Raw genomic sequence first — 27,695 nt, forward strand, 5'->3', positions numbered from 1 at the left:
AGAGAAGGTAACGTTTCTTCTCAGGCCAGAAATTTCTGGCTGGGGTAGGTTGTATATATAAAATTTATTCAGTAGTTTGACCGTCATAACAAATAAATATTATTAATATTTGAGGTAATGTGAAGCCCATTAACTTCCGAGCCCTGGCTATGAATTTAAAATTTGAAATCAGGGTAAGGAATTGTCCATTCGCCCCTCACTGCGGACGCCATGTGTGGTTACCCCTCCCCCCCCCCACTTTTTGACTCAACTGTTCTAAAGAAGAAATTAAGTCGGATACATGGAAAGGTGAATTGATCGATTTTTATGTACAAATTGTTAGATTTATCGATTGAGAAATTCCAAAACCTGCAAAATGAAGGGTTGGGAAGCTACTGGGGGGTGTCGGACGTCTCTCTTGTTACCCTTCGCTCTGGCACTTCTTGTTTTGTGACCACGTGCAAATCAAATAGAAGAGTTTATGATGATGTCAGGATAGGCAGTGTGACATCTTTGTAACAACCAATGAACGTACTTCTGTAGGTTTTGGCTTAACCTTAATAAATACATCTTTACAAATCTCTCAACTGTCTGTGTGAATTTTACATTTGGAGCTAGCATTTATAACCTATTTTAGGAAAAGTGTACATAAATGAATGTATATTTGTGTGTTATTGTAAAAGAAACTTCATCGCGGCAGGTATAGTGTGGGATTTACAAGTTCAGTTCAAAAAGGGCTTGGATAAAATGTGACAAAATTGAACCTAGGTTTGTAGATGACAAAATACGAAAAAAATAAAGGTAATAAAACACTAACGAATTTTCCCTTTGTTACATCAGCACACGTGTATAAGTTGTTGCCTGTTGCAAAGCATTTATTTAACACTGTTAAATCATTCAAGTTGGCTTCATTCATCCTACTCGACCGACAAAAAGTAATTGTAAAATGGGATAATATGTAAGATGAAAGGAATGGCCGATTACCGGCATACAAAAATACACCAACAACCAACAGTATGGCATCAATATCTGCATTGCATGCTGTATCAAGTCACGAGCTCGAATCTAAGCCATCCCAATGCTCAACACTTGCATCAGTAGAAGGTTCGATCATGGGACGATATGGTTAGTAATAACTGTAAGCATAATTGGTAGCAGCCACGGAGATTAAAGTTCTAGAACTGTAAATCACAATGATATCAATTGCTTCCAAACTGGAATCGCTATGATAACATAAATAGAGCGTACCAAGATATGTGTAACTATATAGGCTACATATTACCTCGAGCTAATTTCGCCGATCTCATGTTTCTATTCAATATTCTATTGTTATGGAATCTGAAGCTTTAGGTACGTGGTCCTCAATCGACGTGCCGCAAAGCCAGAAGGATGATAAAGTAATCAAATTTATTTTATTGTAATAAAATTCAGTTATTCGCTTTCTTTTTTTGTTATGAGCGCGCTTGCTTTTAAATGTATTTGAACATTTTTCAAATATACCCAATTTTGAATTATTATAATTGGAAACTTGTTGAGATGCTGGCTAAGAAAAAAATTTATATATGTAATGGGAAAATACATGTTTGGGAATTTGAGATTTAGCAGATATGTCAGGAAGTTTGTCATGGAAGACAGTATTGAGTATTTTATTCACCACAATGATCACAGAAATCCATAGAAATTGTGTTTTACGCTACTGCCGAATGCTGTGGAATTTTATGTTCTCATCGTACTTTGGAAACTTCCGTGTTGTACAAAGTGTCTGCCTTTCTCGTTGGCGGCGCTGCTGTTGCTGGGTCTTACAGACATCAAAATATCACGAAGGGTGTTTCCAACATTCAAAATAAGCTTACGTATAATCACAACCTTAACATAACTTCCACGGCATGAACAAGATGCTCTATTATATCACTGTTGTCAGTAACTCTAACTTTTGAAAAACATTCGGTAGGCTGAACTCGGAGATATGTTCTATATTTTTATGCAATCATATATGCCAAAAGTAGGTTGGGGATTTGCCCTAAAATGCCATTTTTTGTTCCTTGGCCAGAAAACGTAGGCTTGTACGTTTAAAAATAGTTTCAGGCCATTTCCAAGAGAAATACATGAATTTTATCGTGGTCGCTTTTGCCTATATTAGTCATAAGTGTCTATTTCGAAGAGACCTGTTTTTTGAGTACCAAATCTTGGAAAATAATTTTAAAAATCTATCCACGTTCATTACTTTTATAGCCTGTTTTGTATTTTTCTGTGCTTTCTTGCCTGCCTATTTTGAGAGTTTTTAGTGCCTATGGATCCTCATCCTGGTTATAAACCCTTACCCTCCCTTGCTTTCCTAATAACGATGTGACCACGGATAGGGTAAATAATATAGGACACTGAAAAATATCATATTGGAGATGCAACAAATTATGAAATTTTTTGATAACACTCAGTAAGTAATTAAGTTGTGAGAATTATTTAAATGTATAATGATGAAATATTTTGTTTTCTTAAGCGCAGGGAGTTTATTTCTAAAACAAAATGTGATATCTGGCAAATTATTGGGTGGATTCGAGCCCCACCACAAGCCCATATAAGTTGGCGCCACTGATTGTTGATCTGGACCCGGGGAATACAGACATGCCGCACACACACTTACCTGTCATAGATGCTATATGACATGCCCTCTTATGATATGTATTTTTTTACTAACTTGTTTACTATACAACGCAATACTGATGGGCAGTGGCGGCGATTGGGCTCCAAAACTAGGGGGTCAAGGTGTCAAAACTTGGTGGGGACAAGGGCAGTTAACTTTCCCTTGTTAGATAAGGATTAGCATAGTGCGGGGGCAAAAGTGGCAAAAAAGGGGGGGCAACTGCCCTCCTTGCCGCCACTGCTGATGGGAGCACAATCTTTGTCTTAAAAATTCAGAAGATTTTTCTTGATTTGAGAACTGAAAATTGGAACCAATACATTTCTAAGACTACGGATGCTTTGCGTGAAGATGTACTACAATTTTAATAAAAGGTGATGTTTAGTTATTTTTTAAACACATTTCATGTATGATGTATCCTCCATTTACTGAGTTTTCTCTGTGGTTTGAAGTCCCAGGGCACAATAGGTTCAGTAGGGTTTTTTTTTTTTTGAGTAACTTACAAATATGGAGTAGTATGCACTTGAATATCGTACGGGGAATATAGCGGAAAGAAAGAACTCAAACGAGTGTGCCACTTTATGTGAACAGAAGTGTACAATGAGTTTCTGACTTCCTTGAAATTATCTTCCACTTCAGTGCCTGAAATTTCCCAGCGGAGGGAAAATTTCCTCCCTTCCAAATATTCGGCGAGATGGGAATTTTCTTCTTGCAGAAAATTTTGCTTGGGTGAGATATTTGTCTCTGGGGCATTTGGCAAAACGGGAGTAAATCCTTTTTTAGTAGTCGGTCCTGTACTTTGCCATCTTTTCCCGCGGTTGAGTCTCTATCGCTCTTTTTAGAAATGTTTGGCCAAAGGAGGATATGATGACGCAACCAACCTCCCTGATTTCACACAGTAATTTAATTTCAATGATAGTTGTTACAAGGAACTGATAACAGGTTCATTGCAGGAACACTAGAATTTCGAACTCATTCAAGCTGACAGCATTGCAAAAAATGTCTTGGTTTGTTCCCCTTGGAAAAACTCCTGCTATCGGATATTGGATATGCTTTCATAAATACAAATATGTACAATGCAGAATATTAGCCGCCACAGTGGTCGGCTTACAGTTTCACCGCCGATGGATTCAGGTTCGAACCTGTTTTTTTTCTTGCAAGTGTTCCTTCATCAATTTCATTCAATCAGCATTCATCGTCACGGTTAGCCATAAAGTTACAGAAAAGCGACGTAAAGTGAGGAAAAATACAATAGTCACTCTTGCTTTTGAAATGACTTACCTTCTGCGCAACCTTTAACTCCTGCTTCAGTTTCTGACACTCATTCCGGCTATCGAACAGTTTCCTGTTAGCCGAAGACAGTTTTTCACCTAAATTTCTTATTTCCAGTTCCGGATTTTTATTCTCGGTATTTGCCGATTCCTTTTCCGGCGTTTGCGGAACTGCCTCTTCGTTATCCTTTTCTTCCGAGTCTGTCAGCTTTTTCTCGAGAACCTTGGTCTTGTAGCGTTCGCTTTCGACCTCTGCCGTCAGATGGCGTATTTTCTTGGTCAGCTCCACAATTTTGCTCGCGGCCAGATCCGATGCGCGACCCACCATGCTACGAACTCGCATGGCGTCTGCATTTTGTGTACATTTTCTCAACTCTTCTTCTTTCTCTTCAAGATAACGCCTAAGGCAGCCGTTTTCATTGGTTAAATTCTGCAAGACAAAGAGAAGTTACTTTTAAAATACAGGCCCTACGTCCAGCCAGTCGCAATAACCCGAAACATCCCCTCCCCGCGGCAAGCTGCGAAAAGAGAGGTTTGTGCTCTGGATGGTTGTGGGCTGGGGAGAAAACTTATAACATTACGCTTATGGGAGTATTGTTTTACTTGTTTTCTTCGGAATATCAAACTTCCGATGGTGTAGAAAAACACATCAGCGGGAATAGGACAGGTTTGAGATTATGCTTGTGTTAGGAAAAGTCGAAACTTCCATTTGATTATCCGTAATTTCAAGTTGAAGTTGTTTGTCCACAAGGAATACATGGGAATCTCTAAATAAATAGGTAGCGTCGTCGCCTTGTAATCAAGGGGTCCCGGGTTCGATTCCCGGTGGAGGCACATAGTGGTTCGGATTCCACTTTAAACTGTAGGTCCAGTCCCACTTAGCCTTACTGTGCATAAAGTGGACTTAAAACTACAAATCAATCCAATCCAATCTAAATAAATAGTTATCTATCATATCTTTTACAGATCGTATCTAGCTTAATAACCAACTTTAAAAACAGCTTCCACTTGCAACACGGAGAGATGTTCATACTCTCTTGTCCTATGTTTTGCTTTTTCAGTAGCAGTGCCCATTCCGACGATATTGAAATAAATGCATACCTATTTATGACTCCTAGGAGAGTGTCGTACCCAAAGGGGGATGGTGGGGGTTAAAACCTTCTATGTCCAACATTCCTAAAAAAAAAGTTGCAAAATAGGGTTGACTACTACAAAACAAGACATATCCCCATAACGGTCATATTCCCCACACCCTTACGAAATTCTGAGCACGCCACTGCCTGAAAAACTTGCTTAGTTAAAGGTACTTAAACTTTTAGGCAATATGGAAACCTCACTACCGTACGCTACAAGTATCATACAAACAGTACACACAATGTTTCGAAGAGCCATCGTTTTATTTTATTATGATAGTATGATAGTAAATGACATAAATAAATTTCAGTTAATTAGTATTCGAGCAGAATAACCAAGGAGGAGGGGGAGGGAAGACTCGAAAGAAAGTGTGCAAAAATGTTAAAACCAGATAAGAACTCGACGATTTCTCCAAAGAATAGCTGGTTCATAGTGAGAGAGTTTAAACATTTCAAATATGGCATTTGTATGTGAAAATTTACAAAACATAAGCATTTCGACTAAAATTTCCACATAACTTTCAGAGATTTTCCTGTATTGAAGTGGGCAAAATTTTATAACTTTTATTATTCCCATACAAATACTACGACGTAACTTTTGGCAATAAAATGCATTAAATATGTAAATTTCCCTCTCTGAATTGCCCACCTTCACATTTTAATTCGAACACTGATTTTATGTTAATATCGCCTTAGTTTACATACCCTGATTTGTTCTCGGAAATATCTGTTAAGCTCTTCTGGGAAATATATATCATCTGGCACTTCTGAAGTAGTACTGAGTGACTGAAAGAAAAAGAAAAAAAATGAAAACAATAGTTATTGAAAATGTAGTTGTTTTATGTCGAATTTAGGCAAATCGGGACTGGACGTAAGAAAAAAGTTCTTTACCTCAGTGACCTGTGAAAGTTTGTGCAATGACACGCAGTATGCTTACTTATATGTATTTCGAGACGAGACCGAGAATTGCCCTTAGAGACTGAGACGAGAAGAAGAACGACATTCACAACTTGAGACGAGACCGAGACATTGCTAAGTCTCGTCTCGTCTCGATACCATTCCTAGTAGTAATGTATTTTTTTAAAAAAATATGTAAAAAATGGGGGCAAATCACGAGTATCTACGTCATCTTAAATTGATTTTTGAAACAATAATGAAATAATTAAAATCCCGCCTGTGTCTTCATATTTTCTAACTCGATCCAGAAAACCGCAAATGCTTCACATGTGCCAGGGACAATATGTAATATCAATACCATTAAATTTTCATGATTTTAATTCTCTTCTCATTTTCCTTTATTTGAATTGTGATTACCTGAAAGAAACGTAACTGGCGTAAAATAATTCAAAGCAACGTACAAATTATTTAAAAAATACATATCTAGAAGTACATTTTATTCTCTTGTTTATAATCATACAATTGAATTACTTCATCTCAGTAGGGAACGTGTGTCATTCTTTTTTTTTAAAGGATGGAGACGACGTTATAATGTTATACGTAAGGTCATAATTATTTGGAACTTTGTATATTTTATCGAGTATTAGAATTGAACAAAATGCAAAGATGAGAGATTTGTTTATATTTTTCTGAAATTTGTTTTTATTAAACGCCGCCCTTTATTTTTATTGAAAATAAATACTTACTCAAAAAACATTTAAAAGAATACAATATCGAAGATTTGAAATACCAGTACGTAATTATAACTTTCCTACTTAAAATTAAGCTCTAATTATATACGAATAATAAAATAATTATGGTAGTTTCTCTATTCACAAAGGCAAGGACATTTTCTTAGCGTGGTTGGGAACGGAATTAGAAAACGTGCCTGTCAAGTAAAATCTAGAAAAGAGGGGGAGGGCAGAGGTGGCACCAGAGGGGTTTTCTTCCGCGACCCCTTAAGCATTCCCTGTTCAAAAGCTATTTTTTCGCCGAAAAAACTGTTAACTTTTCACAGAGGAAAAAGTTTGGATGGAATAACCAAAAACCAAACATCTGTTTAAATACAGACGGCGAACAAATGATTATTATTCACCAGTACTAAATGTTCTTTAGTAATCGTGCACATTTATTCAAAATTACCAACTGTAGTAAATGGTACTATTTTTTGTTTACAGTTACAAAATGGCTTAACCAAACGTATTTTGTTAATTCAACAAAATCAGGTTTTTTTTCCTGTATCATTTACATTATGGCTTTCGAAAACCATGTCCTCATATGAGCGTATAATACGCTATTAAGTAATGAAGAGAGAAGACTATCATTATATACTACAGACAATCCATTGATACTATTATGAAAGGGAAGCCACATTTACTTGTTTGTACAGTCACGAACAGTTCTGGGTTGTAACGATTCCACTTAAATCAATGGGGTCGTTACAATCCAGAACTGTCCGTGACTGTACATGTTGTGGTCATAGCAAGCAAGCAAATATGAATCAAGTCACTGGCATATTTTCGTAAAAGTCTACTAAAAGTTGTTTGTTATTTGTTGTGGCTGAAGCATACATGCATGTTTCATTTTTCCTTTAGCTATTTTCAACATCGCACCCCCTAAATTTCATTCCGCACCCTATCAGTACCCCTAGATGGTTAATTCTGCCGCCGCCGCGGGGGTGGGGGGGGGGGAGAATTCTGCCCTTCAATTCGAATATTGAATATATCCTACTAAAAGAGAACGATCTAAGTTTCAGATCATCGATATGACCCATAGTGGAATATTTAAATATTTAATCATTCAAATATATTTAAATACATAGCCTTGCTTAAAATCAAGTTCTGATATTCTTATATGTCTACTATTAAACGTCATCCACACCTACCTTAATGTCGAGTTCCTCATCGTCGGCTAATGACCCCTCAGTCTGAAAGAAATGATCATCATCGATGCTGTTTTTATTTTTTTGATCTTTACTTGCCTTCTTATTAGCATCTAGTTCCTGTGGCATTTCTACAGCACACTTTTAATTAATGCTTAAAACAAACTAAAGTGTATCGGAAGAAGCCAGCATTAACACCCGTTCGTGTTAACCCCAACACACGGACCAAAGCTAATGATTTCGATTAGCGTCACACCTGCCTGTTGGCATAGCAACAAGTTAACGCTACTCTTTTGTTTCAGTATTGCAAACTCTCAACCTTGCAGTAGCGTTTCCAATTCGATGAACACTTTTTACGTGTTTTTCACGTTGAGATTTTTGTTTCTTCCTTTTTTTGCCCTAAATAATCATATGTTCTATGTCAAACATAAAAAGAAAGTAAGTTAGTAGGTGGTAAACATAGATTGAATTATATGCTTTGTAAATAATAATTGTGGATTGTTGCGAGTTGTATAAAGTTTGGTTCATTTCAATATTTCCTGCCTTCCAGTTCGTATTGTGTCCTTATCTTCATGACTTGATTGATAATTAGGAGAAGAGAGACGCGGTAGTAGATAAATACGGAGAAACCAGTACTCACTTTATCCGCGAAACTGTCAATACTCCTCGTTGGAACTTGGTCAAGCAACAGTACAACAAGTTCCAACGAGGATGGTGGCAGTGGCCACTGAAATTAATAGAACAAGGAAGAAGAAAAGCAGTTTCGCGGATAAAGTGAGTACTAGTTTCTCCGTATTCATGACTTGGTTGCAATTCTCATTTTTGTCTCTTATATTCATTCGTGTTCCCACGGCTGCTGTGTTACTTGGCTATGGGAATCTTGAAACATGTATGGTTATATTTATATTGCCACGTATTGCCTTAGGACCAGGTACTAGGAGCAATAGTCCTAATTTAATTTACTGCAAACATGACTAGTTCTATGTAGTAAACTTTTAATTAACAGTAATTGAAATGTTTTGATTCGGTAGAGTAGACTGTCACCATGGACGTCCGCAGGATTTTTTCCAGGGAGGGGCAAGGAAGGTATTTTTTCCAGGGGGGCAAACAAGGCACATTTTCCCCAAAAATAGTGTTGTTCCCTAAAAAAACATTGCTTAAATTTGAATTTATGGTGTTCATGCAATAATTAACACATATTATTGTGGCTAAAATGAAATTATGTGTGTGAAATACATAATTTTTTGTTGACTTTCATTTTCCAGGGGGGGGCACGACCCCCCCCCCCCTTGCCCCCCCCCCCCTTCCGGACGTCCATGACTGTCACCCATCCAAGTACTTTCCAAACATAACACTGCTTCATTTTCCTTTTCATTAGATTACATTATAAACTGGCATTTGTTTCTTAAGTCTAGGCATTTTGTGAATGCGTCTTCTTGGCTCTCGTTCTTCTATGATATTTATTGTCGGATTATGGTGGTGAGGTTGTTGTCAAGGACGTATTTTGGGGGGCCCAAGGGGTCGGGACTCCCCCGAAAGATTTATCAAGTATTAATATTAAATAATGAAAATATATTCGTTTAGCATTGATGTAGGTATAATTTCCTCTGAACTTACTGGAAGACAAGGATTATAATAGGATCATAGGACTTTGAGGGACACGATGGACGTATTTAGGGGGTCCGAACCCCCCCCCCCTTCCCCGTCCACCCGAAAGACTTATTAAGTACGAAAATTAAATAATGAAAACATACTCGTTTAGCATTTGTTGTATAATTTCCTCTGAACTTATTGGAAGACAAGTATTATATTGGTATTATAGGGGTTTGAAGGAACACGAATGACGCAGTTAGGGGGATCCAGAAGTCCGGACCCCCCGAAAAATTTACCAAGCACTAAAATTAAGTGATGAAAATATTAGCATTTGTTGCATAATCGATGGTTATTAATTTCCTCTGAACTTTTTAGAAGGCAAGGATTATATTGGGATCATACGACTTTGAATGACATTACAAAGGTGATTTATGTACACTATTACTCAAAATAATGTGCATAAAATTTTAATCAGAAACTTACTTTTCTCCAACTACATTCAACATAATTTTTGTTATTCGATAAGTATTCAATTATTATTTTATTTGACATTAATTTCATTGCCAGGGCACTTGTTTTTATATAAATTATTCCGATCTTAACTTAATTACAGGTTAGCTACGCAATTAATATGCGCTGTTATACTGTATCTCTATTATTATACGGTCTTTTTACCTAATCGTGTAATAATAATATAATATTAATTTATGTTTTGTAATTATTATTAATTTGATTTAATATAATTATTTGAATTTAAATATTTTTATTATTATTATTATTATTCCTGAGACATTTGGTTCGGACCCCTCCCCCGAAACATATTTCTAGATACGTGCCTAGTTGTTGTGCCCAGAATTTCAACGTTTTGCGTTGCAAGAATTCAAATAGCGCTTCTTGGTCTAATGCTTCTCTTATTTGAATATCAGATATGTATCGATCTGCGCCAGAGCCTTGATCTGGATACTTTTTAGTGGCCTTTGGTAGGTTGGGGCACTGTGATGCCACACAACGGACGCATAAGTTAACATTGTTCTTAGTAGAACGTTAAACATCATTAGTCTATTTTTGGTTGTAAGTGCCGTGCTTTAAGTGTGAGGCCCTCATCGAGTAGTATACCCAATACCCAGGTAGATTGCCTTTGAATTCTGAGGGATGTTATTTCCTAAGGCAGGGCAACAAAGTTGTCGAAACTTCGAAACAACATAAACCACCATGATAAGTCTTGATCTTGATATTTCCTTAAATACAAAAATAAAATTATTATCGTAATATTTGTTAGAATAGTAATAGACAGGTTCAACAACATGAGATCTGCTGAGCGTGTATTTTGCATCGTGCTGACGGCATATAGACAGTGTAAGGGTTTATCCAGAATTTGCATTTTCAGGAGATGTAAGGACGATTTTAGGAGGTCCTATGGTCAATTTAACATAAAAAAAGCCATAAATAAAGCATTTGTAGGAATTTTAGTTGGTCTTGTGAAAACGTTTTGGGTGTGTGTGAATAGGGTAGGGACTCCACATATTATCGTTTTCCGCCATTAAGGTCGTAACTAACAGTGGCGCAGGAACGGGGGGGGGGGGGGGGGTTAATGCAAGGGTACATTGTACCCCAATTTTTGAAGGACGGGGTAAATTAGCTATTAAATCCTTTGATCCTGACGCAACATGCTAGAGTTGAAAGAACCTCGTTTCTAATAGTTAACAGCAAAAGTTTATTGTCTACGAACATTTTCTTTCTTTCTCAAAGAATTTCAACCACCGTAAACCTATTATACTGCATTGTGGTACTAGTTATAGCTCACTTTGCAATGTTTTATAAGGAAGTAAAAACGTTCTAAGTTATACTCTGTCCCGGGTATCTCTGGAGCAAGGCCGCGCATAGCGGCAGAGAAGGGGAGGAATCGAGTGGGCAGGGCGAAGCAGTACACGTTGCTGCGAAGGCTGGTAACTGCGGCGCTCCCTCCCCTCCACGCAATCCCATTCCCTCTCACGTGCTCATTGGTGGAGCCGTCTCGCGACACTGCTTGTGGAGAGACTTGTTTTCGTTCGCTTGCTCCAGAGGTTGACGGGACAGAGTATAGTGCAAGATGATATAGTGAGGTGTACTGTTCCTGAATTGCTTCTTTTTAAAACCTGTTTAAAATTATCTTGAAAATAGCCATAAAACTTCTGAAAAACTCAAATATTTTGTAAATATTGCTATTTTTATTGGTAGCATAAAGTTATGCAAATTTTGTTACACTTTGTAACATCCCTGTGCCAACAATGAAACACTTTCCTGCACCACTGATGATCAAGAATTGTATTACGACGTTATCCAGAATTTTACATTTTAGAAATGTGCATGGTCAATTAAGGTGGGCGGGGGCTAAACATTTGAATTTAGCGCCAAAGTGACTATAAACTGGACTTCTGTCAAGCATTTGAAGGACCTTGAAAAAAAATTGAGATGTTAGGGGTGTGTGGGTGCATAAATTCCTGGATTATATGACAGTGCTTGTATTTTGCAGATCCCGACATTTTGCCGGTGGGTGTAAAGCTCATCCAACCAAGGGGAAGGTCCCAGCTGCTCCTGTATGACCACGCCAACTGCTTAGCTGTGGATGCCTACTTGCGCATGTGCAAGGTGAAGTTTGAGGTTGGCGCCAAGAGAAATGCTGAATTCATTTCACCGACTGGTGAGTAACAAATCCTTCTTTCTCTCACATTTGCTGCCAGGGGCGTATCCTTGGTTTTGATGTGCTTGTAAGAACCGAAAACTACAAGAGAAACAAATCTATAATCCAAGCAATACGTACACACAAGAAAATTACTTTCTCTTTCTTTCTTTCTATAGTTTTTCTTTCTATCTTTTAATCTCTCTCTCTTTACATTTCTTTCCTGTTCTGCATCTTATCTCCCTCTATTTCTGTATATCATTAAATCTCTCCCTCTCTTTCTTTCTATGATTCTTTCCAAATCTGTAGAGTGAGATTACTTTCGTAACATCTCTGGGTGTTCTGCATTTGCAGCTTGGGAGCGAGTCAAAAGGTTCGAAGCCTCCAATCAAGAAGCGAGCCGCTGACGTCATCTCAACCCAGCACCTATCGCTAACTCTCCCGCTCACGCTCTACACTGTTGGTAGGCTCGCTTGCTGGACTCACACAGGAACCTGGAGATGTTTTGAAAGCAATCGGACTATATCTTTGTTTTTACCTTTCTACCGTTTCTCTCTCTTCTTTTTTGTTCTACTCTCAGCTTCTATCAATATTTTCTTTGTTTATCTTTATATATTTCTTTCAAAACTTCTCTCTCTCTTTTCTCTCTATATTTATTTCCATTCCTGTATCTTTATATTTTTCTATCTATAGTTTCTCTCGCTATCTCATTTCCTCTTTTTTCCTGTATCCTTATCTTTTTTTTATAAACTTCTCTCTCTCTCTTCTTTAGCTTTGTGCAACTTTATGTTACTCATAAATTACATGTATAAGTTATATATAATTTATTTTCTATCGATGTTATTTCTCTCTTGTGAACTCCAGGGCTACCCAAATTCAGGAACAGTCAAGAATTTTTCTTCGTGTGTTGTAAAAGTGGGCTCAATCAAGTTTGAATATATCTTCATTTTTGTATTTTCTTAATTTTTAGGCAATGTTCCAGTTTTCAAATATGGAAACCAAGTATTGTCAGAACTCGACCCTGTTATATCCTTCCTCAGCACCAAGGTAAGGAATCAATCTGGTTTTATTTTCTATGTTAATTTAAAACAGTGTTCTTCCATTGTATTCATTTAGCAAGGGTGATTTACAACTAGAGAGAGAGAGAGAGAGATAGAGATGGAAAGCGAAAAAGAAAGAAAGGAAGTGAGTGAGAGAGAGGAATATAAATGAAGGGAAGAAAGAAGTAAGAAATGGCAAAAAAGAAAGAGAGAGAGAGAGAGAAAGAAGGAAAGCGAAACTGAAAGAGAGAGAGAGAGAGAAAGAAAGAAATATATAAAGAGAGATTTGTAAGACAGAGTAAAACAAAGATACAGATCTTTGTGATTTCGTTTTGGTAGGTAGGTTTTTTTGAGAGGTATGTAAATTTGTGTATATATTACTAGTCAGTAAGCTAAACTATTTCCTTGTGGTTCGAAGTACCTTCGAACATTGGTTGTAACCTAGGTCATTAAATATTATGAGAACATTAGAAGTAATTTAGTAACAGTCACTATATTTACATTATAAGAAAATCGTAACTCGTACACGAAATAAGCTATCGGACTAGCAACACCGAAAACTTGACTAAATTTCTATTGCCAGGTTCAAAAATTTCCATTTAATCTACCTACAAGTCTCTTGTGAACACTTTAATACTGTAAAATCACTATGCCATGAAAACAAATGGAAATCAGCCTGCTGTTGCCTCGATTCAGCGAGGTTGGTCTGTTGCTGCATACTTTTCGGCAGGGAAATCTTTGATGACTAAACCGTTAATGGACACGTATGATCTTTCAGTTGTGTTTGCTACATACCTAGGTAAGAAATGGTATTCTGTTACATACCTAGGTAAGAAATGGAAACCTTAAAAGTTAAATAAACATTGTAGGGAAGACTGTATGTATGCAGCTCAAATTTAGATGAGATATCAACTGTTAATTGCAAAACGACCTCAAGGCTTCAACACTAACCAAGCGAGCTTCAAAACGTAATTTTTGTTATTTTAAAGATGGCGCCTACCATATTCACCTGCATCACTGAAGAGGGGTGGTTCCTTGCTCTCTGTCAGCCTAAAACTTACTGAAATTTCTCTGGAAATGAGAATTCAATATCTCTGTACATGCTTACCACTCCAGCAAGTCTACTAACGAAGGAGAAAGTTCGACAATGGCCTCAGTTTGCAGGTGGCTCATAACTGATTGTACATGAATCCCAAAGACTTATATTCTTCTTAACGTATACAGGCACTAACTGAAAGTTAAAATTAGTGTAGATCAGCAGTGTGCAGTGGCGTGCCAAGGATTTTCGAAAGGGAGGGGTTATGTATACTTTTTCTTGGTAGTCAGCCCTCATTTTGTCATTTTCCTACTTTGACGTTCTTTTTTTTTTAGGAATACTGGGCGATTTGATTTGATTTGATTTGGTGTTTTAAGTCCACTTTATGCACAGTAAGGCTAATCGGGACTGGATCTACAGTTTAAAGTGGGATCCGAACCACTTGTGCCTCTACCGGGTATCGAACCCGGGGCCCCTTCATTACAAGGCGACGACAAAACACTAGGCGAAACCGGGGGGAGGGGTTATAACCCCCATCAACCCACCCTCCCTTGGGCACGCCACTGGGTATGTGCTAAGATGCAGAAACTTGCGCAACCCCATGGGCGTCCGGAAGGGGGGCAAGGGGGGGCCGTGGCCCCCGCTGGAAAATGAAAGTCAACCAAAAATTATGTATTTCACACATATAATTTAATTTTAGCCAAAATAATATGTGTTAATTATTGCATTAACACCATAAATTCAAATTTAAGCAATGTTTTTTTAGGGTATTGCACTCTTTTGGGGAAAAATGTGACTTCTTTGCCCCCCCTGGAAAAGAAATACCTTCCTTGCCCCTCCCTGGAAAAAATCCTGCGGACGTCCATGCGCAATCCTACATACAGAAATTGACTAGACAAGGAACAAAAGCAAATTAAGGTTTTCATTGACTCTCCCTTGTATATGCTTTTAATTTCATTTTCTTTGAAGGGTATAAAAACATTCCTGGGGGAATCCCCGGCGTCCCTCTTCCCCCCGTTAATTCAGATATTTCTGTACATACACGTATAAGAAAAGAGTACAGAGAAGTTTCACATTGTATGTTTATGGTTCCAGGGCATCAGCCTCACAAGATACTTGACCGCTTCACACATAGCAGAAATGAGATCACTTATGGCTCTCATCAACACGCGATTGGTAAATGCAGAGGCAAGTATACGTTTTATCTTTCTTAATTGGAAAGAAACATTGTTATAGTTATAAGAATATGCATTAGGGAATCCTCTGTTTTGGCTCCAAGATTTCAGCAACATGGTTAACAGCAATCATATTAATGTGTCACAATTCACCGTTTACACAGACCAACGGCAAAGATAAGAGTAGGCAAAGCGTTCATTGCTATTTAATTTATTTTTTCTTGTTCATTCTGTATTTTTAGGAAATGGAATTGTAAAGAAGGATATTCAGTGAATCAGTAGCGTACGCAGGATTTCATCAAGGGGGGTGTTATTTAGAAAACTTTCTACAAATACACATTACCATTGTTTTATTATACTTTAATTAATAATAATAATAATAAATTAATTAATAATTATTATAATTAATTAATTAATTTAATTAATTACTACTAATAATTACTACTAATGCAGCTGCTATTTATGAAAGAAATACAACCAAATTACATTTCATTTGTTTCTTTGTTACAAAATAATTGTCTAGTCAACGGTTGTATATGATAAGTGAGACATTTTAAGTGTGAAGAAAATCCATAAAAACAAGCAAATATATTAAATTTATTGAAATAATCGAAATATGAAACTCATTCAAGGAGCCGCGCTGGTCTAGTCTGACAACTTCTTGGGATATCCGGGTTCGATTCCCGGAATTGGTTGGAATTTATCCAGCCTTGTCTCCGCACCCAGCCTCATAGCAATGAGTACCTGAGAGCAACCCTGGGGGATGAAGACTACCGGAGCATGGTGCTGATCACATCACCTGCAAAATAGTTCGAGATCGAGAATCTTCGGGGCCCACCACATGGCACGGTGCTATATGCATGGGGGAATTTACATTACCTTTACCTATGGAACTCGCCCAGGATGATGATGATGATGAAGCGCGAGAATACATGTTGCCAAATTCCACTGAGTCTATGTTTTCGTTGAAAAGTAAGTTTATAGACATTCCAACACATTTATCACTTCTAGGTGATTCACAAAGCACTTCTTCAACATTATTTAATGATGTGGATGTAGACTCAGCATCACTTGAGGAGTTCACAAGGGGATGTGAAATGAAGAACGTTTGCAATGAGGTCGGCACACTGCGACGAAGCAAGGAATTTTCACAATTCTCGCGAGAGTCACTGCGCGACTTTTGGCAAAAAAAAAATTTGCAAAATTGAACTTTGCGGCCGCTTAGATTGTGTTTGGAATGTTGTGTTTTTCTTCATGCTGCATGGGAATAATAATTCAAATTATTATTATTATTATTATTATTATTATTATTATTATTATTATTATTATTATTATTATTACTGTCGCAGATCTTTGACTGTGATAAATTAGCCATTTTTAATTTTTTCTACAGCATTTTCCATAATATTTCAAAAGCTCAAGGGGGGGGTTTAAACCCGGTAACCCCCCCTTGCGTACGCCACTGCAGTGAATAACTTCCTCCACCATTCATTGCGCGAAACCACGCTCCGCTGCCATATTTCGGGCAAACAGATCAATTCTTGCGTTGAAAAATTGCCGGTTAAGCATTGTGCTTATTATCTTTGCCGAAGTCATTCAAGGTATAATTATCATGATCATATGAGGAATGTGTACGTGTATAATATAGCAAATTTTCTCGCTGTAAGAAGGCTTCTCATAAGCTTCCTTTAACAAGTGCAAATTTGTTTGCCCGACTTCATGCTGTTTCTTCCCAAAGTGCATTGTGTGATGACGCCAACTTGAATATCATCCATTACGCGGGGCCAAAGATTGTCCTGCTTATCGTCGTATTTATTTCAATTCCTGAACCTCACATTTCGGAAAACAGAGTGAATGAACAATGATGGACAATTTGCCTCCTATTAGGTATAGTTGCCGTGGGTGAACAATTCTTTACGTAACCATGCGAGTGCAGAGTTGTCTGTTGCTTCATGTAAAGTCGTAAAAAAATCTTCTTACTGTTATCTCCTATACATATAATAATGGATGGATCGATTGATTTATTTTACTTCGCTTTTCTGCCACTTTTGGCTAATTGCGAAGATGAGGATAAGTGATCATATGATGAAATGGTGAAGGGACACTCACAAAAACACCTATGTCCAAGCTGGTGCCTATGGTGTTGTAGGCTGCTGTGCGCATAATAATGGAGCTGCTAGTATGTACAGTGGTAGATTAATTTTAGTCCCATGTGGGGAGCAGGTGACCTTATGTTTTCACTAAGTTCATTGATAGTATTTTGCTTAATATTTATTTATTATTATATTTATTGACGATTTGTCATTAAGCTTTAGGCATCAGAGGGGAGGGGACGATAGCTAATTCACCCTAAAAGTCTTTAAGTGGCTGCATCCTTATAGACAGTGTTTGAATTAACTTTTTTGTGCTTTCTTGGGCGATCCATATCCACTGTTGTGAACGAAACATCGAAGTGAAGAAAGGAATTAAGATAGATCTTTAGTTTGTCTTAATGACCTCTACACGCTGTGAAAGCTTGTCCAATGACGGATGTTTATAATACAGACCAAAACGATACAGGTATGTACAAATTGGATAGAAACCGAGACAATGCAACGTATCGTCCCGTCTCGTCTCCATTCAATATCTATACAAATGTGCCTATTACCTTTGATAGCAATGGATGCTTTGGGCTATTAGGATGGGATAAAGATCCCTCACATCACCAGTAAATTCGAATCCTTTTGCATCCCATCGCATTGCACTGTCAGCAAAAACAAATAGGACAATGGGTGATATTCAACGGACAACTTCCCCCATAATTCATTGCGCGAAATCACGCCCCGCCGCCATATTTCGGGCAAGCAGATGGGATCCTGCGTTGAAAACAGACCGGGTAAGCATTGTGTGCACGATCTTTACCGACGTGATTCAAGGTATGGTTATCATGATCATATGAGGAATGTGTACGCATAGCATATCGCAAATGTCTCACTGTAAGAAGACTACTCATATATTTTCTCTAACACGTGCGAATCTGTTTGTCAGTCTTCCCAAAGTGCACTGCGTGATGACGTCAAGTTGAATATCATCCGTTGTGAAGATTTGTTTATTTGACTTCGCTTTTCTGCCACTTTTGGCTAATCGCGAAGATGAGGATGAGTGATGATGTTAGTACAGCATACAGTATATAAAATCAGGGAAAGAGAGGGATATCGATTTCTGCTTGCTATGATTAATGAACACCTCCTGAATATGGCGTCGAGAACTCGCGGAATGTAGTGCTCAGTTAACACCTAACATATAATATGTTGCATTAAAGAAAAGAGAAGCAAATATCCCCATTGCTGTTCAGAGTACATCTAAAAAAGATTTAAGTTTTAGCACTCTACAAAATATGACCCCCTTGCATAACAAAAACCGAAGTTCTTATTGTTATTCTCTCTTGATAGCTGCACATAACATGGCGTGATAAGGAAGTGTGTGATTCAATGTCTTGGCCTCTATATGGATCTCTATATCCATTTCCACTCAACTTCATTCTCCCGTACAAAAAGAGAAGCCAGATTTTGAACCGACTGAAAATTCTTGGTTGGTATGACAAGACAAAATATGAAGTAAGTACTGTTTTAAAATTATAAATGATTGAAAATTGGGGAGAGCGGGTATGGTTATAAGTAGGGCTAGGATTTTGATGAAATTGCATCTTTTTTTCTGGTGAATAAGAAACCCAAATCTTTTAATATTTATATGTTTCATGTCGTGCTGAAACTTTTAAGCACTATTTGTTGCGACATTTTTTTGCATTTTTTGCCATTATGGGTTGTATAAGTCATTTTTTGGCATTTTAAGTCATTTTTTGGTCATTTTTTTTATTTTCTTAGTTTTCCAGAGCACTTGTACGCTGCGAGTGCATGGGCAGCATTAACGTGAAAGGATTAAGATGAATAAATATCCTATTTTTTTCATATCTTCCCTAGACAATTTAAAATATATGAAACCGCAGCTACCTTCCATCCGTCTCACAAGAAAATAAACAACACGAATATAACGATTTCCTTACAATGAAATTCAATTGTTAGAAGTTCAAAACAGCTCGCAATTTTGCCCCAGGAGAAGAAAGTCGTTGCCCTGCCTAATCTTATCTTCTAATCTGCTCAGACCAATTGTTGTGTTCCTTGAAAGTGAATGGATGGAACGTGTGATCTGGCCATTGTCGAAGTTCCTGTTTATTGCGAGAATTTACTTTGGTGCAGTGTTCAGTAGAGCAGGTTTTCGAAGCATTGGACAAGATGCCAAAAACCAAGCAAAGTACACAGTACAAATTAAAACAGTTTGTGTCCCAGTATGGTGAAAATACGTTCAGTACGGACGGATCAGTATTATTCTGTCAGCTTTGTGGTGTAAGAGTTGCTGCGGAAAAGAAATTCACGGTGGAGCAACATGTCAACCGCGAGAAACACAAGGCAGCTCTGAAGCAAATTCAAGATCAGAAGAGGACGGTGCAATTGTTAATGGGTGAGTGTTCCTCCAAATCCTCTGTTATTTCTGAAGAACTGTGCGACGCTTTTATTTCTGCTGACATTCCTCTAAGTAAACTAAATAATCCTAAACTTCGAGCATTTTTGGAAAAACATACTGGGAAATCGATACCAGATTCTTCCACGCTAAGGAAAAATTATGTCAAGAAATGCTACAACCAAACAATGGATCAAATTCGGCAGAAAATTCATGGTAAAAAAATATGGGTGTCAATTGACGAAAGTACCGACTCACTCGGACGGTACATTGCAAATGTAGTGATTGGTACGATGCAGGAATCCGAGTCTACTCAAGTGTTTCTAATGTGAATGTCTAGAAAAAGTGAATTATTCAACGATCAGCAAAGTTTTCAATAACGCGATGCAGTTATTGTGGCCCGACGGCATTCAATATGACAAGGTGTTGCTTTTCGTAACAGATGGGGCACCGTACATGGTTAAAGCAGGGAATTCTCTGAAAGGTCTGTACTCGAAAATGGTACATGTAACATGTCTTGCACATGCGTGTCACCGTATTGCTGAAGAACTGCGAAGTCACTTTCCTGATGTAGACCAACTGATTGCAAACATTAAGAAGATTTTCCTCAAGTCCCCATCACGAGTGTTAGCTTTTAGGTCTCATGCACCTGATGTGCCTTTGCCACCAGCTCCTATTCTTACTAGATGGGGTACATGGTTAGAGGCTTGTGGTTACTACTGTGAAAATTATAAAGTTGTGAAAGAAGTTGTAACCTCGTTCGACAGCAGTGAAGCATTGTGTATAAGACAAGCACAGGAACTCTTGGCTGATCCCGAAATGGAGGGAAAATTATGCTATATAAAGTCCAACTTCGGCTTCCTACCTTCTGCCATAACTTCACTCGAGACATCTGGAGCTACATTGGTTGATCAAGTTAATGTCCTTAACAAAGTTCAGGATAATTTGTAAGCAGTTCCAGGTACTGTTGGAATACAAGTGAGAGAAAAGATGCAGAAAGTGCTAGGGAAAAATGCAGGATACACAATAATATGTTCTATTCGTGACGTATTTTGTGGGAAAACGTTTTCATTGCCAGACTCTGAAACAGAATTAGAACCAAGTGACATTGTATGTTTTAAATATGCCCCTATTACCTCTGTTGATGTTGAAAGGAGCTTTTCTATGTATAAAGGTGTGCTAGCTGACAATCGTCATTCATTTCTTTTTGAAAATTTACAGAAAATATTCGTTACACACTGCAACTCAAAACTGAACAGTAACCGCTCATAATTTGTCAAAAGTTGCATACTAGAGTTGCTGTAATTTGAAGTGCAAATAAAATTTTACTTTGGAATTTTTAACAGTTTTTAGGTAATTTTTAAAGTCATTTTTTGGCAATTTTTAGGTCATAAATGCATCTTTTTAAGGGCATTTTTTACGAATTTTTAGGTCATCAAAATCCTAGCCCTAGTTATAAGTTATAACAGTTTTTTTTCTCAAGTATATTGCCGATGCATACATGCCAGTACACAAGAAGAAACTATATATTTTAAAAATATGCAATAACTACCAACAAACTAAGACGTTTGTGAGAAATTAAAGAACAAACGTAGCCTTGCAATTAGGCACGTAGAATAGGTAAGAAGATGGCAAAAGAATAGAGATATAACAGCGTGTTTTCATTATCTAGCTTACGACGTGTAGTTAAGGTAGCCAAAATTTGCATTAAAACAACTGCCCTGGCAAGGACATTAATGTCAAATAGATAACAAATTGAATATTTATTGACTAACAAAAAAGGAGTTAGATGCAACTGTCAAAAGTAAAGTTCCTGATTAATATTTTATGCATATTATCATAAGTAGTAGTGTGCATAAATCCTTGGAACTGTCATTCAAAGCCCTATGATTCCAATTCCTTGAATTCCAATAAGTTCGGCGGAAATAAATAACCATCGATTATATAAGAAATGCTAAAACAATTATATTTTCATTATTTCATTTTAATACATGGTAAGTCTTTCGAGGTGGTCCGGACCCCCTGACCTTCCCTTAATACGTCCTTGCTTGCAATTCTTACAACCTGCCCAACAAGGTGGTTGGTTGTAACACTGAGTGGGGCAAGTTGTAACATTCTCCTTCATAGATTAACACACAGGAATATCTGAATGTAAATGACAAAACACAAAATATGTTAACTTTTAGTGATGCCTATGAAGTACAGTAAAACAACAGAAAAACGACATATTAGAGAAACGTACCACAATACAATACCTACCATAAGAATTGGATAACTGCTTCACAGTAACTTTTAAAATAGATAACGGGACCATCACACCTCACCTCCACACGATTAGGTTCACGATAGAAATTAAGATCTTTGTTATTGTTATTTGCCTCAAAATAAGCTAAATTGACTCAATTACAATGCTGTAACCAAACCCACGCATTTTGTTACAACCTGCTACATAGTGCAATAGCCCATTTTTATCCTTATATCGCTAACATATAGTACATCCTCGTTGGAAATGAGTATCTTACTATAGAAATTTCACTCAATCATGTTGTTATCACATATCCAACCTATCTGATACGTATTTACAAGCAACACTATTTTCGGATAAAGCAACTTTTTACCTAGTCCTCAAAAAAATACCTGTCACCTCTAACTTAAGTCGCGACGACTTCTCTCGCTGAATGGACAACTGTGGCCCTGATGATTGCTGTCACCAGGCACGTATCCAGGAATTCCTTTCGGGGGGGGCTCAACACCATTTTTTTAAGGGATATAGTAAGAACCTCACAATTGTGTGTTTAAGACCAGAGGTGGCAATTCGGTTCCAAAACAGGGGGGGGGGGGGGGGTGTGCGGAGGGCGTTGCAAGGAAAGTTTACTTTCTCTTGGTAGCCAAGGCTTAACATTAAGGTCATAATGTTGAGGCAAAAAAATAAAAAATGGGGAGCAACTATCCCTTAAATCGTTGCCACTGTAAGGCTATCATTTTAATCAGAACGTGAAATCGGAACATTTTTTACCACTCGACTCCTCTGTTTCCATGCATTAATATTGTGTGCCGGAACCATCTCAGTATGTGGGTTTGTCCATTTCTTCTCATCAGGCATAGAAACATCTATGGTGTCTTTGAGTGCTTTTACGAAGCTGTTACACATGCACGGGATGGACAATCCACTCGACAACGCGAGATTCAAATTGTGGGCTGCGAACTGGACGCAGACATCTTTCGAATATTTCTCTCTGATTAGAACCTGAACACCACTAATGTGTCTTGTCCTCCCATTTTTTCAGCTCTTATAAAAGCCGAAACCCACCAAATTGTTCAGATTCAGGCCTTAGCACTCACAAGTGTTCAAAAATGCCTGTCACAGCTTCCGCTGTCTTGTCATATATCGCCACGAAACAAAGGAAATCTTCTCGAATACAGGTGGATCACGAAACAATTAATGCACAGTGAAAACCCTTCCGTTTCCAACACACCTAATGTTTCGTCTCCCAGTATGATGAAATGCTTACTCATTTATCTCCAGTGACGTGCCCAAGGGAGGTTTGGTGAGGTAATAACCCCATTTGACCCAGTATTCCTTTTTTTTAAAAAAAAAGAAAGAAAAAAAAAGAGGAACGTCAAAGACAGGGAAAAAATGGCAAAATCAGGACTGACCACCAACAATAGTATGCGTAACCCCTCTCTCTTCCGAAAATCCTGGGCACGCCTCTCTTTATCTTGGACACATTTTTTAAAATCAACTCACCAGAAGTTTTTATCATCGTATTGGAGATTGAAGTAAGATGCGTTCTTCCTGCAAGTTTGGATATGATCCTTTAGGGTGCTGTCGTCTGCCTGCCTTCACACCTAACCTTAACAAGGCCCTAATTTTCCATCCTTGTGACTTGGATTTTCAAGACTTAGGAAGGTTTCAGACTGAAGGGACACGCGATACATGTCGATTGGAATGGGCCAATCAACGCAACGTTTCACACCGTAGCGACACAAAAGGCCGCACAAACCTAATCTTCAGGCGACACGGCGTGAAATCTCCCTTATTAGGCCACTGTCATTGTCAGCTCTTGTTGACCACAGAAAAAAATATCCTCAACCGGTGGGAATGCTCCTCAGTTTTCTTCTCTCTCCTATATTTTCGTGCTTGTTCACTATACAGGCAACACCTTACGATTTGATATACACAGGACATGTACTATGTAGACATTTTAACGAAAAATCGGTTGAAGTCAAGGATGGCTAGGTGGCTCAGTTGGTAGAGCCCTGATTTGGGTCCTGGTAGGGCCTGCAATTTCCGCCTAAAATGTCTACATATGCAACATCTTCAAGCTTTCTCTTCTCGACATTCATAAAAATTTCGACTTTCTCTTTATGGTAGTTAAGTGTTTGAATGTGTTTCGAACCCAGTAGGCTTAAACAAAAGTATTTTTTATACCATAAAATTCTGGGACTGCATATACGAAATTTAATTCTGGCAAAACTAAATCATCACTCAGAATTTGATTTTCAGTTGATCTATGCAGTTTATTTCTGTTTTAATAAACCACTCCAATATCCGGTACTGCTGAAATATTCACTTTAGAGAGAGACCTTTGACCTCTTCGGCCCTCGAACGGAACTAGCACTACACTGACGCACCGGAAGTTCTGCTGTCGTCAATGTCTTCATTTTCGAATCACTATATCTTATAAAGCAATCAGAGGACGCTGACTGATCTGATCACCAATCGACTGTATGAATTGTCACACTTACCTCTGAAATCTCATTAACCGATTCTTTGTACAGATCAACCAAAAAATTGAATCCGCGTATTTATATCCTCATTATGTTCTAGAACGTTCCGCAGATAAAACGATTCGTTAATATCGCCAGTAGTTGACTCCTTCTCTCATTCAAGAACGTACCCTCTCCCGCCTTCCATAGATTAGAAATTACAACGAATCGCCCTACGTGTGGCGCTACCTTTGTTGTGCAGCTTCCAAATGCTGACAAGTTTCTACATAGTGCTCAAGTGCGCTGCGACAACACCGAAAGCGCAAGAAAAGTGTACGTGCAATATTATCAACAACAGGGTTATAGAACATTCTCCGTCTTGCCTCGATAATTGTCTATCTCCTTAAATCATCGTCACATTATTCAAAAAGCCAAAAACCTGATTTTATCTAGTGTAAAATAAAAAAAAATCCTGGGGGGGCTCAAGCCACCTCAACTCCAGCTTGGATACGTGCTATTAACAATAACAGGGTTATAGAACATTCTCCATCTTGTCTCGATAATTATTTCTCCCAAATTATCTTCACATTATTCAAGAAGCCAAAATCCTAATTTTATCTAGTGTAAAAAGAAAAAATCCTGAAGGGGGGCTCGAGCCTCCTGATTCCCACCTTGGATACGTGCTATTGACAATAATAGGGTTATAGAGCACTCTCCGTTTTGTCTCGATAATTATTTCTCTCAGATTTATAAATTTATTATCTTCACATTATTCAAGACGCCAAAAATCTAATTTTATCTAGTGTAAATTGAAAAATTTCCTGAGGGAGGGGGGGGGGGGAGTGGGGCTCGAGCCATAAACAATAACAGGGGTATAAAACATGCTCCGTCTTGCCTCGATAATTATTTCTCTCCTTACATTATTTTCACATTATTTAAGAAGCCAAAAACCTAATTTTATCTAACTTAAACTGAAAAAAGCCCCCTGTGCTCCATCTTGGATACGTGCTATTATCAATAACAGGGTTACGGAACATTCTCCGTCTTGCCTCGATAATTATTTTTCTCCTTAAATTATTGTCACATTATTTTCTTTCACACCACAAGAAATCAAAAACCTCATTTTATCTAGTGTAAACCTAAAACTTTCGGGGGGGGGCTCGAGCCCCCTAAGCCCCCCTCTGGATACGTGCCTGGCTGTCACCACCGCTGGAATTTCAACGCCATCTACCAAATAGTACCGAAGTTATTAGATGGACGCTTTACAACCAGATTCGCTCTCCCCTACAGGATAGAAATAACGAAAAACGCTTCCAGGGTAAAAAAAACAAACGAAAAATTGTCCACTTCTCAACTTGGTCAGCAAGTGTGTAACAAGGCCTGTGCAGGGTCTCTACTTACATGCAACGTCAACACGATTTCAGTTTCTCAGTCACTCACATGAAATGACCATATTGCAATCATACATTTTGCTCATACACATTCTAGGAATAATACGTTCAAACTATACCAAAGTTCCGCTTGTTAAGCACACACTTGCGGCTGAATACTGGTATTGTTTTACGATTCATAAGCTACGAACTGCCTTGTTATAAGAATGTATTGGCTCGGCCAACTAAGCCAGAGGTCTCATATTCGACCCCTTGTCAGGCATGGATGTATCATCATTCATCGTCGCAATAACCAAAGAGGTATAAAAAGCAACGTAAAATAACAAAAATGGAAATAGTGTGTGTGTGTATTTCACCTTCAACAAGGTTGTATTTATAAAATATGCATCAAGCTACGAATATTTTAATATATTGTTTAAGTTCTGTAGTATTTCTATGCTTTTAATAATATAATTGCATAATATTTTCTAGGTGCTAAATGAAATTTGGCTTGTTTGTCACACCTTGTCAGAGAGTTTACAAAACAAACCATATTTCTTTGGAGGGTGAGTAACATTTTAAGTAACTCCAGCTGTTTTTAACTAACATGCAAGGAATCAAATTAATATTTAACATATAAATTTAAGTAGCCAGCGGTTAAACAGCGATCAGGGTAGATGATGAATAGGTTCATTAATTTATTTAGATTCAAAATCAGACCAATATGCGTTTAGAGCTTAAAGTTGTTATTAGAAGTAGCTTTTTTTTTTGTTTGGAGTTTCGTAGTGTACTTTCATTTCAATTTAGTCATTAGAATAAAAGGTTGAGAGCTGGTTAGGAGTTTAAGATTGATAAATGAACAAATAATGCCCAGAATTTGTTTCTCGTGTCGATGTAGTCCACTTTCTTCTATTGCTTCTTTACCGTAGATCAACCTCCTCACAATTGATTTCATGATTGATATGTTTTATTTTACGTCATTTTTTACCATGAGGTTGAATATTGATATATAAAAGGAGGAGAAGGACAGTCACGACTCACAGAAGATTATACTGGATGCGAGTCCAGGCGCCAAAGCCTCGTTTGCCTGCAAGAGAGATAGAGTCGTTGACATTTGAGTGCCTTCCGAAAAAATAGTCCCTTACAGCTCCTTCCTAACTTGTGGTCACCCCTACACATAAACACTGGTGCGTGCGCATAATATATATTTTTATGCATTTTGATTTCTTTTCCAGGCCCACAGAATTGGATGCTCTTGCATATGGTCATCTTTTTGCTCTCATGATTACTCCTCTGCCAGATGATGAAGTTGCAAATCTTGTCAAATCATTTGAAAATCTGGTTCTATTCTGCGAAGGAGTTGAAGATGAACTCTTTCATAAACAAGGATGTTTGACAGTGCAAGGTCATTTTTGATAAATATTTGAAAAGGTTTCTCATGTTTGAGATGCTATGTTACTTCCACATTTACCACTAATTTAATTACTGAATCCAAGTTCCCTTATCATGTATTCCACTATTATGTATGTTTATTACTTGTGGGACCCCACAGGATATATTTTTTCTGTATAACTAATATGTAGTGTAAGATCATCGGATGTGCATTTTTGCTGTAACTTGTTAAACTATCCATTTACAGCATAATACAATCGCAACTCCGGCAAAATATAACTGCTTATCAATATATAATATGAATTAATATTTATTTATAAGTTCAAGGTTAAGCTTTAAATGTAAACTAGTAATCATGGTGCAAATGTATGACAGGGTATATGT

General features: G+C 37.7%; 2 protein-coding genes across 4 annotated transcripts in view; one reads left to right on the top strand and one right to left on the bottom strand.

Annotated features, from left to right (window-relative positions):
* The window catches only part of LOC146004504 (coiled-coil domain-containing protein 13), a 32,511-nt gene extending 24,453 nt beyond the window's left edge, over positions 1-8,058 (bottom strand). Inside the window, exons 1-3 of the mRNA XM_083143368.1 lie at positions 7,843-8,058; positions 5,727-5,807; positions 3,899-4,318 (exon numbers count right to left, since the gene is read on the bottom strand). Coding sequence (XP_082999494.1) covers positions 3,899-4,318; positions 5,727-5,807; positions 7,843-7,968 — 627 coding nt within the window. The 5' untranslated portion in view covers positions 7,969-8,058. The remainder of the gene's footprint in view (positions 1-3,898; positions 4,319-5,726; positions 5,808-7,842) is intronic.
* LOC146004505 (metaxin-2-like) lies at positions 670-27,574 on the top strand. 3 transcript variants are annotated; one of them, XM_083143371.1, is made up of 7 exons: positions 670-780; positions 11,945-12,112; positions 13,062-13,138; positions 15,263-15,355; positions 18,774-18,938; positions 26,412-26,485; positions 27,155-27,574. In XM_083143371.1, exons 1-7 carry the CDS (start codon positions 756-758, stop codon positions 27,333-27,335), a joined length of 783 nt encoding a protein of 260 aa, XP_082999497.1. In that variant the 5' UTR covers positions 670-755; the 3' UTR covers positions 27,336-27,574. The 3 variants fall into 3 exon arrangements, with proteins under 3 accessions (XP_082999497.1, XP_082999495.1, XP_082999498.1); XM_083143369.1 differs by lacking the exon at positions 670-780 and adding an exon at positions 839-1,104; XM_083143372.1 differs by lacking the exons at positions 670-780; positions 26,412-26,485 and adding an exon at positions 839-1,104 and having other exon boundaries at positions 27,155-27,322.
* Positions 27,575-27,695: the final 121 nt, after the last annotated feature.

Source organism: Lepisma saccharinum, chromosome 21 (assembly GCF_977018435.1).
Source record: "Lepisma saccharinum chromosome 21, izLepSacc3.1, whole genome shotgun sequence".
Lineage (NCBI taxonomy): Eukaryota > Metazoa > Arthropoda > Insecta > Zygentoma > Lepismatidae > Lepisma > Lepisma saccharinum.